This window comes from Pristis pectinata, chromosome 3, assembly GCF_009764475.1.
Source record: "Pristis pectinata isolate sPriPec2 chromosome 3, sPriPec2.1.pri, whole genome shotgun sequence".
NCBI lineage: Eukaryota > Metazoa > Chordata > Chondrichthyes > Rhinopristiformes > Pristidae > Pristis > Pristis pectinata.
This window is the reverse complement of record NC_067407.1, coordinates 42,598,514-42,613,428: the sequence shown is the minus strand read 5'-3', so window position 1 is coordinate 42,613,428 and position 14,915 is coordinate 42,598,514. Positions and strand designations below refer to the sequence as shown.

Below are 14,915 nucleotides of genomic sequence, written 5' to 3'. Positions count from 1 at the left end.
GATATGCTTAGAGCTTTGACAGGATGGGTGCGAAGAGGCTGTTTCCCCTGGCTCAACCAGGGTCACAGATCAAGGGCAAGGAGTGGGCTATTTAGAACTGAGAGTTTTTTTTATTCATTTGCTATGAATTGTTGGCATTATTTAACTCTAAGGGCTATTGATGCTCAGTCACATTCGAAGCTGAGACAGAGAGATTTCTGGATGCAAAAGGAATCAAAAGATATGGAGAGAGTACGAGAACGTGGAATTGTGATTCAACTGAATAGCAGATGAGGATTAACAGGCGAAATGGCCAAATTTTGTTCCTATTCCTGATATCATTACATCCTGGATCTTCATGGCTTTGAAATCCCAGGTTAGTATTATCAAATAATTAATTTCAGTTTTATTATTTTACTTCTTTTCATCCTGGTAATCTTTGAATCCATTAACAAGGATGCCCAATGAAAACTAATTAAGAAGATTTCCTTTGTTTATGAATACTAATTTGGATGTATTTCTATACAATGCTCAACTATCCAAATTGAACCTTCTTTCCTACAAGGATAAGTTATAAATATGAAAATACACTGAAACCAGTTTTGAAAAATGAATTTTACACATGAGCTTTCAGGGTCATTTGGTACTTTGGTATTTTCCAACGCAGCTGCCAATAACAGGTTTAATCATGAAAAAGTACATGTTAATGACCATATAACACACACAATGATCAGACTCTGAGTTCCATAAATTAATAAAATGTACATGGAAAGCAACTTAAGAAGTTCAGTTTTTATTTTATCAGACAAGCTTCTTGACTATCTATTCTGTCTGTGAAAGTAACATCTAGTCCTCACATGCCAAATGGTCTACATTCACATCAGAAATTATGGCTGTAGACATACAACCCACACTCCTTCCTGCAACTGATTTTGAAATTTATGTCTTCTTATCTCTAGCACCATCCCAAGGTCCAGTGTCATCTCCTTTGGTGATCATAAAGTAGGCTACTCGCAGACAGTATTTGACCAAGGCCAACAAGCGATGCCTTTCTGAATTCATCCCTATTAGTTTTCCATGTATTTTGTAAACTGGAGAATATTTAAACACCGCAGTAATGATACACTTCTAAACATGCAGAGATACTGGATATTGTGATAAAATAAATCATGCAATTTTTATGACTTTTCCCTCAATGATGGCAATGGATGACAAATGTATATGCTGCATGAGCCATAGTTTAATACCCTTCAGTTGAAGTAATTCTATGGCTAACTGTAAAATTGTTGTTCTTTCAAGCTTGTTCTATGTCAGATTACACTTTGAGCTGTGCATCGCTGTGGTGGAGTAACAGTAACCCTTTTGTCACTAATGTGACAATAATTAGAAAAAAAAATGAATTAATTTCAACAAGGGTGTTGCACACCATTAAAATGACTTAGTTTTGAGACCACGTTCCCAACATGCACTGGTACAAATACAGTAAGTTGAGAGGCACTTGCAAGTGCAGAGAAATTTTTGGGGAACTCTGCAGTTATTTAATAGCCAAAAATAAATTATTTTACTAAATATACAATGAAATATCGTTACTCAGCCTACAACCAGAAATTCATAACTGTGAAAATACATATATTTGAAACATATGCAATTATGTCTTAATGCACTATGTATCGCATGCATTTTAATGACATGCACAGGCACTTAGGCATAAAGCTATGGAAAATGGTCCAAAAAAAGTTGGCTGATAACTTTACAAGAAATAAATTAATCATTGGCAAGCACTACTGAAATGCAAAGGCTTTGTCCAAAGGACACAAAATAATCAAAGGATGAGAGATGGAAGAAAGTTAAAAAAAAAGCTGCAAAATAATATCCTAAAAAAGATATATTAGCATCTGAAACAACCTGCATTACTTCAGTGCTTGATCTGGGGGGACTTCTCCATGGGACAGTTGGGCCATCAGCATTAACCCAGGAATTGGAACGATCTAGTCCCTGAGCAGGTGAACGAAGCAAAGGGAAAAGCGAATTTAAAAGTATTTAGCTGGATATTCCCTGAATTTCTCTGAGAGCATACAATTTACAAGGAAATTAAATTTGAGGAAGCCCATCTTAGATTAATCATAACAAAGATATATCGTTCTCTCATCATCTCAAGATATTGATCGTTTCTGGTGTACAAAACTGGGAAATCCTCTAATCTGTACAGTCACTCTTTATTTTGACTGTGGGAGTTAAAGGGAGAGAGCAACAAAGTAGAGTTACATAGCATCCTGCTCTAATGCCCACACATATACTCTTTCCAGTCTGGACCATTGGACAATGATTAGAAAAATGGCACTGACTTTGGCCTTCTTCCCAAAAGAGTGACAAGAGGTTACTTATAAGTTACAAGAAGCTACAGTAACTCAGTATAGAATACTGATCAAATTTTCCAAATCTACATGGCCTGAAACTAGCCAGTTCATTACAATCTGATCCACTGGGGTAGATGTAGGAGAACTTCATAATTGAAACAAGCAGAGGGATGAAATTGCAGAACACAACAGGAGCATCAGAAAAATAATGATTTTTTTTGCAAAGCTGTTTAAGTATTTAAACATCTCCATTAAGATAGATTAACACTGCACAACATGATTTTAACCACAGAGTTAAGAAGGTAACAAATGCAATTAATTAATCCAAATTCTGGTGTTAGAGAGAACAAAAAAGTATGTCAAATACAAAATATCATTGACAGTGGAAATATGAGATACAACAGAAAAAGTTGGAAATACACAACAAATCAGGCAGCAGACACGAGATGAGAAACAGAGTTAACATCTCAACTTGATCTCCTCTGGTCTCCACCCTATCACAGCTCTCCCCTTTGTTTTCTCTGCAACTTTAAAACTTGTTTCATTTCTAACTTTTCCCAGTTTTGATGGAAGGTCATTGACCTGAGTAATTAATTTTGTTTCTCTCTCCACAGATGCTGCTTGACCTACTGAGTATTTCCAGAAAACTAAATCAATTAGATGCAGGATATTAAAAACAACAAATATTCTAACTATTGTTAAATATAGTTTTATGACACTGGAACAAAATCTACATATGAAATAATAATGAACTAATTCAGTTTTAACCCTACATTAAGTTCAACTCCTCATTGCACACATCAATGCCAATAAAGGGAAAGAAACTGTTTACCTTGCTGCCAATAATTGTCCTTACTTCATCATCTGGTGAGGCTGGAGTACCTGAGATGTCAGGGTTACTGTTACTGAGACTCCTAGATCGATTGAGGCTCAGGCTGGCCAGCCTTGCCGCTGAACGTGCCATTGTAGCATAATGCATAGATCCCCCCAACACACAGCCACCAGGCCCTGCAGCAAGGATTTGATTGTAAGCAAATGTACAGATGCAAGCCCAGCCTAAATTCAGATGCACTGCAAGATGAGACTTCAATCTGGCAAATATAATGGAAGACAAGGTATAAATCATTGTTTGGCAGATCGTGTCACAAAGGTCACACACCATCAGTCTGGGGGACTTGGTTTCAAATGGAACACATAATCAATGCAGGAATGCAAGAAAAAGTTGGTCATCATGGAAATACAAGGAGAGGTAATCATGAACTGTTGAAAATTACATGAACTATTAAATAACTGAAGGACCAATTATGTTTAGGTTCAATCAGAATCAACTATTTAGTTCACGTTTATCAGTAAGTTTTGCAATTTTGACTTCTTTCAATTCTCTCTCATCAGCCACTCAACTGCAGAGATATGAAACAATGACAATCAGCTCCTTGTAACACAGACCCTGGGCAGGGTATCCAGTGAGAGAGGGGAAGGGCTGGGAAAACCTGTTGGAAGAGACTGTAATTGAAGAGGGGATTAAAATTTCCAGTCTTTTGTATGATTCATGGAACTAAAAGAGTGACAAATAAAAGCAAACAAGAGAAGACCCAAATTAAGTTATTAAATGGAAGCCCTAGTTTTTACCTTCCTGGGGACACCTAGGAAAGATCTGAGATGTCTGTTCAGTACAGCCACAGCCTCATAAGAACATAACGAATCAAAAGGGGCAGGTCATTCAAAAAGATCGTGGCTGATCTGTTTCCTCAGCACCATTCTCCTACATTAACCCTATATCCTTTGACTCCTTTTAATATGTAAAAGTATATTGATTTCTGTCATGAACATACTCATTCACCACAGCTAGACTAGGAAGAGAATTCAAAGATTTTTACCTTCTGGGAGAAAAATAATGTCATCCCCCAGTCCAAATGGCCAACTCAGTTTGAGACAATGACTAGTAATTCGAGACACGGCAGCCAGGGGAAACATCTCTGCATCTACCCTGTCAAGACCCTTAAGAATCTAATGTATTTCGACGAGCTCACCTCTCTCTTATAAACTTGAGGGTTTGGGTCAAGTCTGTTTAATTTCTCCTTCAAGAGCAACCCCTACAAACCCAGGAATCAATCCAGTAAAGCTTCATTGTATGCCCTCTCGCAAGTATATTCGCCCTTTTATGGGGAGAACAGAATCATACACAGTGCAGTCTTACCAGGACCCTACATATTTTCAGTACAAATTCAGTGTAATTTCATGTACTCAAATCCTCTCGCAATGAAGGCCAACATTTTGTGTGCCTTCCTAATTGCATCCTGTGATTACATGTTAACTCTTCTCTAAAGTTCCTTAACTACAAGATTTCTCATTGCTCAAAACTAAATCTAACATAACCAAGGCATCTGCATGATTCTTTTATTGAAGGATACATGGATGTATAATATTAGCTATAAAAAAGACACACCAGGAAGTAAAGTAATTATTCTTGAAAGAATAAATCAATTAATCAAGTGACTTATGGAATTTGAAGGAAGTGAGACTTTACTCTGACCTGGCGATGAAGGGGTTGACTCTGTGCTTGGAAGACGGAAAACATAGTAAATGTAGGATGCCAACAAATTGTTTCTGCCATGCTGGTCCTGGTTTGTTTCTAAATTCTTGTGCAATCTATTCACAATGGATGTCATTGCCTCAAAAGATGGCTGTCCCATGTTACTGAAAGAAAAAATGGCATGCAGCAATTACAATCACAAAACATGAAACTGCAATTGAACCTTCAATTTGCCACAGAAAGTCAGAGTGGGAGTAGGATGAAGAATTAATGTGGCAGGCAACAGGGAGCTCTGAGTCACCCCCTGAAGGATTGAACTTACACTTCTTCCTATCTAGTGTACTGTATTCAATGTTCACAGTATAGTCTCCTCTAGAGTGGGGAAACTAAACACAGTTTGGATGACCACTCTGCAGGGCATCTGCATTCAACCCTCAAAGATGACTCAGAGCTCCTTATCGCCTGCCATTATAATTCTGTGTCTCACTCTCACTCTGATCTGTCTGTGGCCTCCTGCAATGTTATAACAAAGTCCAATGTAGGCTTGAGGAACAGCATCTCACTTTCCGTCTGGGCACATTGCAGCCTTCCAGACTTAATATTGAATTCCATAATTCAAGTAATTTGCTTTCTCTGTCTGTATCAAAACTGGACATATCTGCTGCAAGTTATCCATTTGTAGTACTAGCTCAGTTTATCTCTCTCATTAGCACAGCAGGACCTGCTGGGTCCTACAGCTGTACAGGTCCTGACCTGCATATCTTTCAGCTCTGCATTTCATACCTTTTTCTTGTTCCTTTGTCTGTATTTTCACCCTCTAATGTCTCTCATCTCAGCTTTTGTTCCATTTCTTTTTTCTCTCTATTTGCTCCATTAACCCCATCGACCAGATGACCTCTACAACATACCCTAATTGCAACCCTGGCCTTACCCTACAAAGATATCCTCACTAAGGACGTTTTTACCTCCATAACATAGCTGATCCCGTTCATTGCCTCTGGCCTCTCTACTGCTTAAACTCTACAATGTTTATGTTATCTGCAGAAACAACTATTCCAACTAAATTATGGCTGGTTGTCCATCTTTTACTCACCATTAACTCATTCAGAACTCTGATCTCTGTAACCTAACCCACACCAAGCTCCACAAATATATTACCAATTTTTCCACATACATCTCCCATCTTCTGACATTTATCCTGCAGGCGCTGGCTAGTGTTGATGCACCACACACAAGCACCTCATGCCAGATTCATTATTTATGTACAAGCTTGGATATTAGTGAATAACATCCACTCAAACATGAGCACATGCTCAAATCCCACCAATGGTCATTGTTTAGTGACCAGAGGAGGTCGAGACCGTTTTTCCTTCTGCTTGCCGTGGTCCAACTGCAGTAAACTTAATATTGACATGGCCAAGATATCTAAGCTAATGTAGACATAGTTTCAAAACTATTCTGCGCATTTGGGAGTTGGTGTACTGCCAATAAACATTCACAAATATATTCTATGTAAATGTACATTTGTCCTCTAAGGGCACAGCCCATGGCCAACTAAATATAGTAAACTCAGGATTATTCCACAAAAAGCGTCCAAATAAAAATAAAGAATAATGCAACTGACATACCAATCTGTCCAGCAATTACTGGGGGCCTCACAACCAACAAGACAAGCTTGTCCAGTAGCTGATGCAGGAATCGAACAACTGGCTCCAGCTGAGCTGAACTCAGGCCCGCTATACTGCTCTTCAACTCATTCTCCAAGTCGATCTCCAGAATTCTTAGATCTCCAATCCGCACAGGAAAAGCATGCTCCTCCAGGGCATGAACCAGTGAAAAGAACTTGTCAAGGTATGAATCCTGTGACAAACATTTAATTCATATCTTTTTGAAAAACATAGATCTAACCCTGTTTTCAAAGTTCCAAATACAAAAAGTATATGAAACAAGATACAGACATGCAAAATAAGACTATAATGTTAATGTGTATTCTAAGTTAAAATATCTTAGATATTATTCTTTGTTCAATTCTCTGTGCTGGTCTCAGGGAGTGATATGGGTGTGAGAACGGAAATACTTTTTTTTGAGATTAAAGATCAAACAACCCACTGTGATAAGAAATTCCTCCTAACATCTCTCCCTATATTTACAATTCACTAAACAAAGAAAATAATATTTATCTTTCACAGGATTAAATCTCTTCAATATCTTTTTCAGATTTCCTCTTGGCTGAGCAAAATTAATTCTAACATCTCCAGTCTGCACAAACTTGAACATCATGGACATGTCCTTTCAACAAAAATCCTACCCAGCTAATACCTAGGCCTTCAGGTTACTCAGAATCACCAGCAAACTAATGGCACCATCGTCAGTATGCACCATCATCAGTGTGTACTCACTGACAACCTGCTCACCAGTGTTCAGACTGAGTTCTGTTTGGACCACCCATCACAACACAGGGACATGAACTGAATACAAGTAGTAAAGTGGCTAAGTAGAGAACCAAGGAGGCCTGGCAAAACTGAAGTTAATGGGTATCAAAGGGTAAGTTTTCCAGTGAGTGGTTGTTAGGACATCCATTATCCCAGTTGGAAACATTACAAGAGGAGTCCCTCAAGGAAATTTGCTGGACTCAAATATCTTCAGCTGTTTCATCAACATCTTCTCTATTTTATTGCAATAGGTTAGATTGTTTGCACTGATTGCAAAGAGCACAATTACTCAGATAACAGAGCAGTCCATCCCTATATACAAGAAGAACTGAAAAACAATGAGGTTTGGACTAATAGGGGCAGTAAAATTTGCACTACACAGATGACAGGTAATGACGATCTTCAACAAAGGGAAGTCTAACCACCTCCCTTGAAATTCAATAGTACTGCCATGTGCCAACTCCCCACATCAGCAGCATCACCATGAGCCAAAGCTCAACTAGATCAGCCATATAAATGCCATGGTTACTACCGCAGGTTAGAAGCTGGGCATTTTGTAGCAAATGGCTCATCTTCTGCCTCATCAAACCTTCTCCTTCACTTACAAGTACAAATCAGGAGTATAATGAAATGGCCATCACTAGACTGAATAAGTAGAGCTACAGCTGCATTCAAGAAGCTTGATACTCGCTAGGACAACGCAAACACTTATATGGTATTCCTCCACCAATTGAAACTTTCACTGTACCAGTAGCATACTATGGCTGCAGTGCATACTGTTGACAACATGCACTACAGCACACTGCCAAGGGTTCCTCAACATTAACTCTCAAACCCAGAGAGTCTAGTACCGGGAAAGATTAGGGCAAAAAGTGGATTGAACACCACCCTTTCCCAACTCTGATCATAACGATCCTTACTCGGAAATATATTGCTCATCCTTCATTCCCACTGAGTTGAAATCCTGGTGGTATCAACCAAACAGCACTGTGCGAGAAGCCTCTTTGTATGGACTGCAGTGGTTCCGGAGTGGGATTAACTAGGGAGGACTAATAAACTTTGACCTTGCCAGCAAAGCACATACCCTGAAAGTCAGAAATAGGCAAACTAATTCCCATCCCTGGTGGATTAATGTTACATGTTCTCTGTGACTTGATGGGCCAACAGGTGCTCAATTCTTTCTGGACATGTTTCTCTATCTCTAGGTTCTTGGGAAAGGTAAAAACTCCATAACCCACAGGCAACTCAGGAACCTCTGTCAAAAATGCATCTACAAAATACATTAAATATACCTCTTTCTGCTTCTCATTACACCCACGTATAGAAAATAAAATTATCAAAGTTCTTTTGTTTAACTCTGACAATATCACCTGTAATGGGACTGCTCTGGTCTAAAAGAAATGATTTGAGACCAAACTTTCAGGCAGAACTCAATCCTTGGAGCTCAATACAGAAAATGAAAAAAACCTGATTTTACAGTTAAGAGCAAATAAAATTCAGCTTTGTTCTCACCTGGGTGTGAATAGAAGATACAGCAACCACCTCCACATTGAATACTCCCTTGTGGTTATCCACCCATTTCATTCCAGGCAATGGTACCTGCAAAAGTAGAAAACTCTTACAAATTAATAGATATAACGTGTCTCATAATGGCTCATTTATTAAGTACAATACTCATGTTTTGCACAGTTTGAACTCCAAGTTGACATATGGATGGAATATACTTTCAGCCACTGGTTGTGGAGAGGGCCAGTGGCTATGTAGGTCCATGGATCAGCATACAAGTCTGGGATTCAATATAGGGGCCCAGTGGAGAAGCACTGATTTGCTGGAGAGAGGGGCAGGATGAGCACGCCAAGGCTGGCTGGCTAGCACAAGGATTGCGCTGATCACCAAGCCCATGAAAACACTTTAGTTAATGCAAATGGTTTATTTATTCTGTTTTACTTTAAATGTTTGTAATTCTTTGCTTACATTTTAAGGTACTTTAAATCTGATTTTTTTAAAATTTCTTTCTACTTTACTAATTTTTATGTTTGCTTTAATTTAAAGCTATTTGACAGTTGGGGACATTTGAACGCTATTGCAAAAGCCTTTGATGGTGGCAAGCAGCCGTCAGGGCATTCCAGGGCAAGCCTTCAAATTCTGGGGCCCAAGACCTGTTCGCTGTGTGATGCCCATTCCATTGTATGGGATACCTCTCAGGTCTGAGGGATCCTCCTTATCCGCATAGGTTATTGTTGGTGGATGGGCACTAGGGGTGGTGAGTAAGGGCAGTGGTAGAGTATCAGAATGCTTCCAGCCAATGATTATAAAGGGGAAACCAGTTACAGGAATGAGAGAATCCAGAACCCACTGGGGAAAGGTTCAGGTGAACAGGCTCAACCAAGGTAACAACAGAAAAATTCAAATGAAAAGACTACAGCTGTCAAATCTAAAATACTGGTGACACTACAGAAAGCAAAAATCAACAATCTTGCACTGAAGCAAGGCCATTATTCTGTTGGCCCCTGCCCAGGCATGCAAGCATAACTTCTCATAATTACTCAGGAATTCCAATAGTTGAACAATATTGATCATCTATGACACAATTATGTTAGCAAATATGAGAAGTGAAGCTCTGATGTGCACCTTTCCAAAGTACTGATGTCTGTGGAAATACTGCAACTACATACATCAGGTAAAACTTGGGTGCTCAAAGTCGATAACTTTCATCCTTGCATCTATTAGCCATGCCTACATGAGCCAATGCTGCAAAGAGCACTACACCCACATATCCGGCTTTCATACACACTCAATGCTAAAACTGTAAAAACATAAGCACTTATGGTTGCTTTTTGCTTTATTTATCTAAGGCACAGTGAATCAATTATTACTGTTATCATTAGACCTAAAGAGCACTGTATTCTTATTTATACATTTAACCAGAAGGTAGAATTTTACATTTGGAAATGCTGTGAAATGCTGTAAAATGCAAGCCATTCCATGTCAAACTGATGCCATTTGTCAACTTAAGTACCACTAAGTTCAAGATTCCAATATAAATGCAGAAGTTCCAAACCTCCCAGCTACACTGAGGTTTTCCCAAATGCACTCCAACACTGTAGTCCTCCTGGAGCCCAGCAATGCACCATGTTCTTGCTGCAGTCCCTCAGCCATTACACTGGGGAATCAGCCCAATGACATTGAGGCCCAATCCATTTCAATGCAAAGAACATCTTTTGATTGACATTTTTTTTAATTGAGTTCCATTGTATCTTTTCAATTGTTGTATTTTTTTATATTTTTTTATTATTAAACATGTAATTGTTTTGTTGATTTTTTTTAACAGTTTCTGAAGATTTCTGAAATATTCTTAACAGCATGACAACTGACAAAGCCTAGAGGCAAACTGTCAACTATTTCATGAATGAGTTCTTCTGATCCACCAACATGAGGGCAGTGCATCACCGTTTAGGATCAACACCATTTTCAAAAGAATTCCCATCAAGACTGAAGCTGAGTTATAATCAACCCATCATTTTCTTTAAAACAAACCCACAAGCATTCATAGAGCTAATCTGGTCAAATAAGGCAAGATGAATATTTTTCACTCAGTGACCCTCATGGACATTTCTGTACTGGTACAATCGACATTTTCTAACTTTTTTTTAAAAAGGGTTACGTTGCTATTTTCACAGAGAATCATTCTTGCCTGCAGGACTGAAATACAAAGACAGATACCCAAGATGAAAGGACTAACAATGAAAGAATTGTATCTCCTTGTTTTCCCATAAGTCATGTTCATCAAACAGTAAATCTGTGCAAGTGTGATACAGAGAGAAGATAATCTAAACTAAGCATTAGTTTAAGTAACTTACTTCTGGGGATAAAACTGAATAAGATTGTGGAGGCTTCTCAAGTGACACAGGAAGGCATAACTGACCCGTTTTCAGACGTCCATTCTGTAGCATTGGGATCCACTGAAATGAAGGGAATAAGGAGAGTGAAAAATTACTGCCAACCTGCATTTGGGCACAATTATTTTTTTGTTATAGGACGTGGAATTCCAAGTTATTTGCATGAACTTATATTGCCTTGGGAATCTTATGTAAAGGAAGCAGCTGCGACACTGCCGCTCCCTACAGTTAAATAACTGACATCAGGAAATGCACTGTCAGAGAGAAATCATCTGTACCATATCCACTTCACATTTTCATTTCTGCAGAGAGGGGAGGGGTAGACAGAACTGAGGGAATGTCTGTGATAGGGTGCAAAACACAGTTGTCAAGGTAATAATTACCTTTAAAATCAGCATTTAGAGACAGAAGAGATAACAAAAACAAAAAAAATTTAAACAGGAAGTAGAGCAACATCAGTCAAGAGGAGAGGGTGGTTACCTGAAATGGTTAAGGGATTGCAATGTGTTCAAATGAAAATTTTGACACTGTTCCCAAGCTTACAATGGACACCATTTGAGTAATACAAAGACAGGGAGGTGAGAGTGGGGGTAGAATGTAAAATTAAAGTGATAGGCAACTGAAAGTGCTGGATCACTCTTACAGACTGAACAGAGGTATCCTGCAGTCACTCAATCTCCATATGGTTTCTCCAGTGCAGAGGAGACCATATCGTGAGCAGCAAATGCCAGACACTAGATTGGAAGAACTGCCAGCAAATTACTGTTTTACCTATGAAAAATATTTGGGTCCCTGGATGGTAGGAAAGGAAGAGATGAAAGGGCACATGTTGCATCTCTCATGGTTGCATGGGAAACTGCAAAAGGGAAGTGATTCATGGAGAAGGAAGAAGGGAGTCACGGAGGCTGTGGTTCCTTTGGAATGCTGATAGGGAAGGGTAAATGTTGTCTGATGCTGAAATCCTGTTGAAGGTGGCAGAAATTTTGGGAGATAATCCACTGAATGTGGAGGCTGGTAGGGTGGAAGGTGAGAACAAGGGAATCCTACTTTTGTTCTGGCTGGGAGCAGGATCATGAGAGAAGAAGTGGGGTAAATAGAGATATGGTAAAGAGCTCTGGCAGAGGGCAAGTCACGGTTAAGGAAAAAAGAAGACACCTTAAAGGCACTGGTGTGGAAAGTCATGGCGCCAGAGCAGAAACGAAAGAAATGGAGAAACTGGGAGAATAGAATGGAGTCCTTACAGGAAGCAGGGTGGGAAAATTTATAGTCAAGATAATATATTCTGGGCTGATTTGTTCCTTTGTGGGATGACAGAATGAACATACAAGTTCAAAGAAAGTAGCTGAAATACAATTAAAGATCAACTCAATGGATTGGTGTTAAAAGCTCTGAACATCACAATCTTAAACCCTATGAAAAGTCCCAGTTTTTCTTCCCCTCCCACCCCACTCAATCTCAGCTGAGAAGCTGGCCATTCTATCAATAGCTGTAATGTGACAAGTGTTGGAACCTACACCCATGTATGGACACTGGATACAGATGGATTAGGTTCATTTGCATTAGCCACATGCCATTTCTTGTCAATTGAATGGTCTGCTTACACTCTTCACCACCCTCACACAGAATAATAAGATGAAGTGTGAAAGCCTCAGGGCTTTCAGCAGAGAATAGGTGTCAGTCAAACAAACACAGTATTTGCACAGGGAATGCTACTTTTCTTAAATTTTCTCTTTGGACATGACATAATCGCCACTGATATACTTAGATCATACCGTGTATCCGACTGGGGTTTCTAAGGGCGTGTTCTGCTTCTGCTGGCAGCTGACGTGATAGAAGGTGAACAGCAAATGATGGTGATCAGTCAGATAAGCAGGAAGTTTGATTTTAATCTCTTCATGAAAGTCAGGGGATCTAACAAAAGAAATAATGCATTTCACATAAAAGGGTACTCACTCACATTTAGTTCCATGTATAGTCTATTACGTCAGCAAGCTTCAGTAAATTCAGATGGTTCCATCATTGGGTAGTTAATCCACACAATCTTATATGATATTAGGGTGTAAATATTAGTTCCAAGTCTATTTTGAGTTAGGCCCTAATAATTGAATTAAGTGCCCCTGGGCTGGTAGGAAAATGTCAGCACCACTAACTACTATCAAGTCATTGCTTGGAAAATATGTTTGCATTCATGAAGCCGAGATATGATTTGGCTGTGGCATTTTCCACAACTCTGAAAGCTGCACATCAACGGAGGTTCCACATCAAAATAGCTAGTCAGGGAAGCTGTTGGAAGGTTCTCAGGACCTGGACCTTCAACACAAGCTAAAGACTTCAGGAGGGAAGGAGAGTGAGAATTGCAAAAATAATGCATCAATTGCTTCAAGTATTTAATGGTTTGTGCAACCATTTTTATACACCTGAGCACTGGTGTTGAATACAATTTTTACAAAGCAAAGCAATTCCGTAGTATGAAGAAAACTATAGTTGTTCTGTCAAAGGGCCAGTTTTCCAAACACTGATATCACAGTCTTGCTTAGAAAAGTTGCATATTACAAATCGGCAAACTTACTCTCCAAGATTTCATATCCATTAATGGACAGAGAATTGGAGGAACTATGCAAACATTTCTCAGCGTACATTGGTAGCAGGAGAAGCTTCATTCAGAAAATGAACTTGTTTAAAAAAATAAACTAGTAGTCAATGTATGAGCATTCTGCAAAGAATTTATACAGTCGTTAAAAGACAATTGGAAAGAGAAACTAAATGATTTCAACATATTGTGAACTCAAAAGCATGACATGTCATTGACCATAGTTACATAGAACTTGTTCACTTTCTGGTGTACTGTATAACTGGTGATGAAACCTACAATGAATCACCTCAGTGGTCAGCAATTTCACAACCATGCTGATCCAATAATTAGTACTTAAGCTTTGCAATCAACCATTTCTAACTACTTTCAACCAAACGTAAAAGAATTTCATAATTTTAATAAGCTTCCATAATATTTCACCCCAACACTTCTATCTTCAAAATGCTAGATTCCACAGTAAGATATAATGATGATTTACAGTACCCTATGACTGATCTTCATCTGTGGATCTACACTATGTACCAACAGGCACCCTAAACATGGAGGATGTCACAACCAAGTCCATCTTGCCCTTATCTGATATCAAGGCAATTACACTTTTGAGTAGGAGTCAGCTGTATAGTTAAAGGGGACAGAAACCTTGGCTGATTTTTCAACTAGCCAAAGACCAGGATGTCATGACCAGGTCAACTGCTTCGACTACCTCCTGCACCAACATGAAATCATAGTGTAAATACACAAGATAATACTGTGGTGCTATTTAGGTTCAAGAATGAAAAAGAGAAAATGAAATGAAGCTGTCTAAATTAACAGTTTAAGATTTTGGCAGATATAATGTAGCATTGAAAGCATTTTCATATACTGAAGCAAATACTGATTTTTATTCAGCCATCTTAAATGGCATTAAATATGGTCAACCCCAAAGATCTTTAATAAGATCAGAGGATTCATAATATTGGACCTAATAATTACTGACCACATATAAAACACCCCACAGTTTACCCTATGGAATGCAGAGATCTAACGTGTTTGATGCAGATATAGCAATGAAAAAATTGGGAAGCAATCTATTCCTAAAACATCTCATCTTGATATACACAGAAATACAACACAAAAAAACTA

General features: G+C 38.7%; 1 protein-coding gene across 1 annotated transcript in view; it reads right to left on the bottom strand.

Annotated features, from left to right (window-relative positions):
- Window positions 1-14,915, bottom strand: part of dock7 (dedicator of cytokinesis 7) — a 137,597-nt gene that overhangs the window by 61,500 nt on the left and 61,182 nt on the right. Inside the window, exons 17-23 of the mRNA XM_052010963.1 lie at window positions 12,973-13,111; window positions 11,162-11,263; window positions 8,814-8,900; window positions 6,494-6,729; window positions 4,870-5,033; window positions 3,169-3,344; window positions 1,894-1,974 (exon numbers count right to left, since the gene is read on the bottom strand). Of these exons, the coding sequence (XP_051866923.1) occupies window positions 1,894-1,974; window positions 3,169-3,344; window positions 4,870-5,033; window positions 6,494-6,729; window positions 8,814-8,900; window positions 11,162-11,263; window positions 12,973-13,111 (985 nt within the window). The remainder of the gene's footprint in view (window positions 1-1,893; window positions 1,975-3,168; window positions 3,345-4,869; window positions 5,034-6,493; window positions 6,730-8,813; window positions 8,901-11,161; window positions 11,264-12,972; window positions 13,112-14,915) is intronic.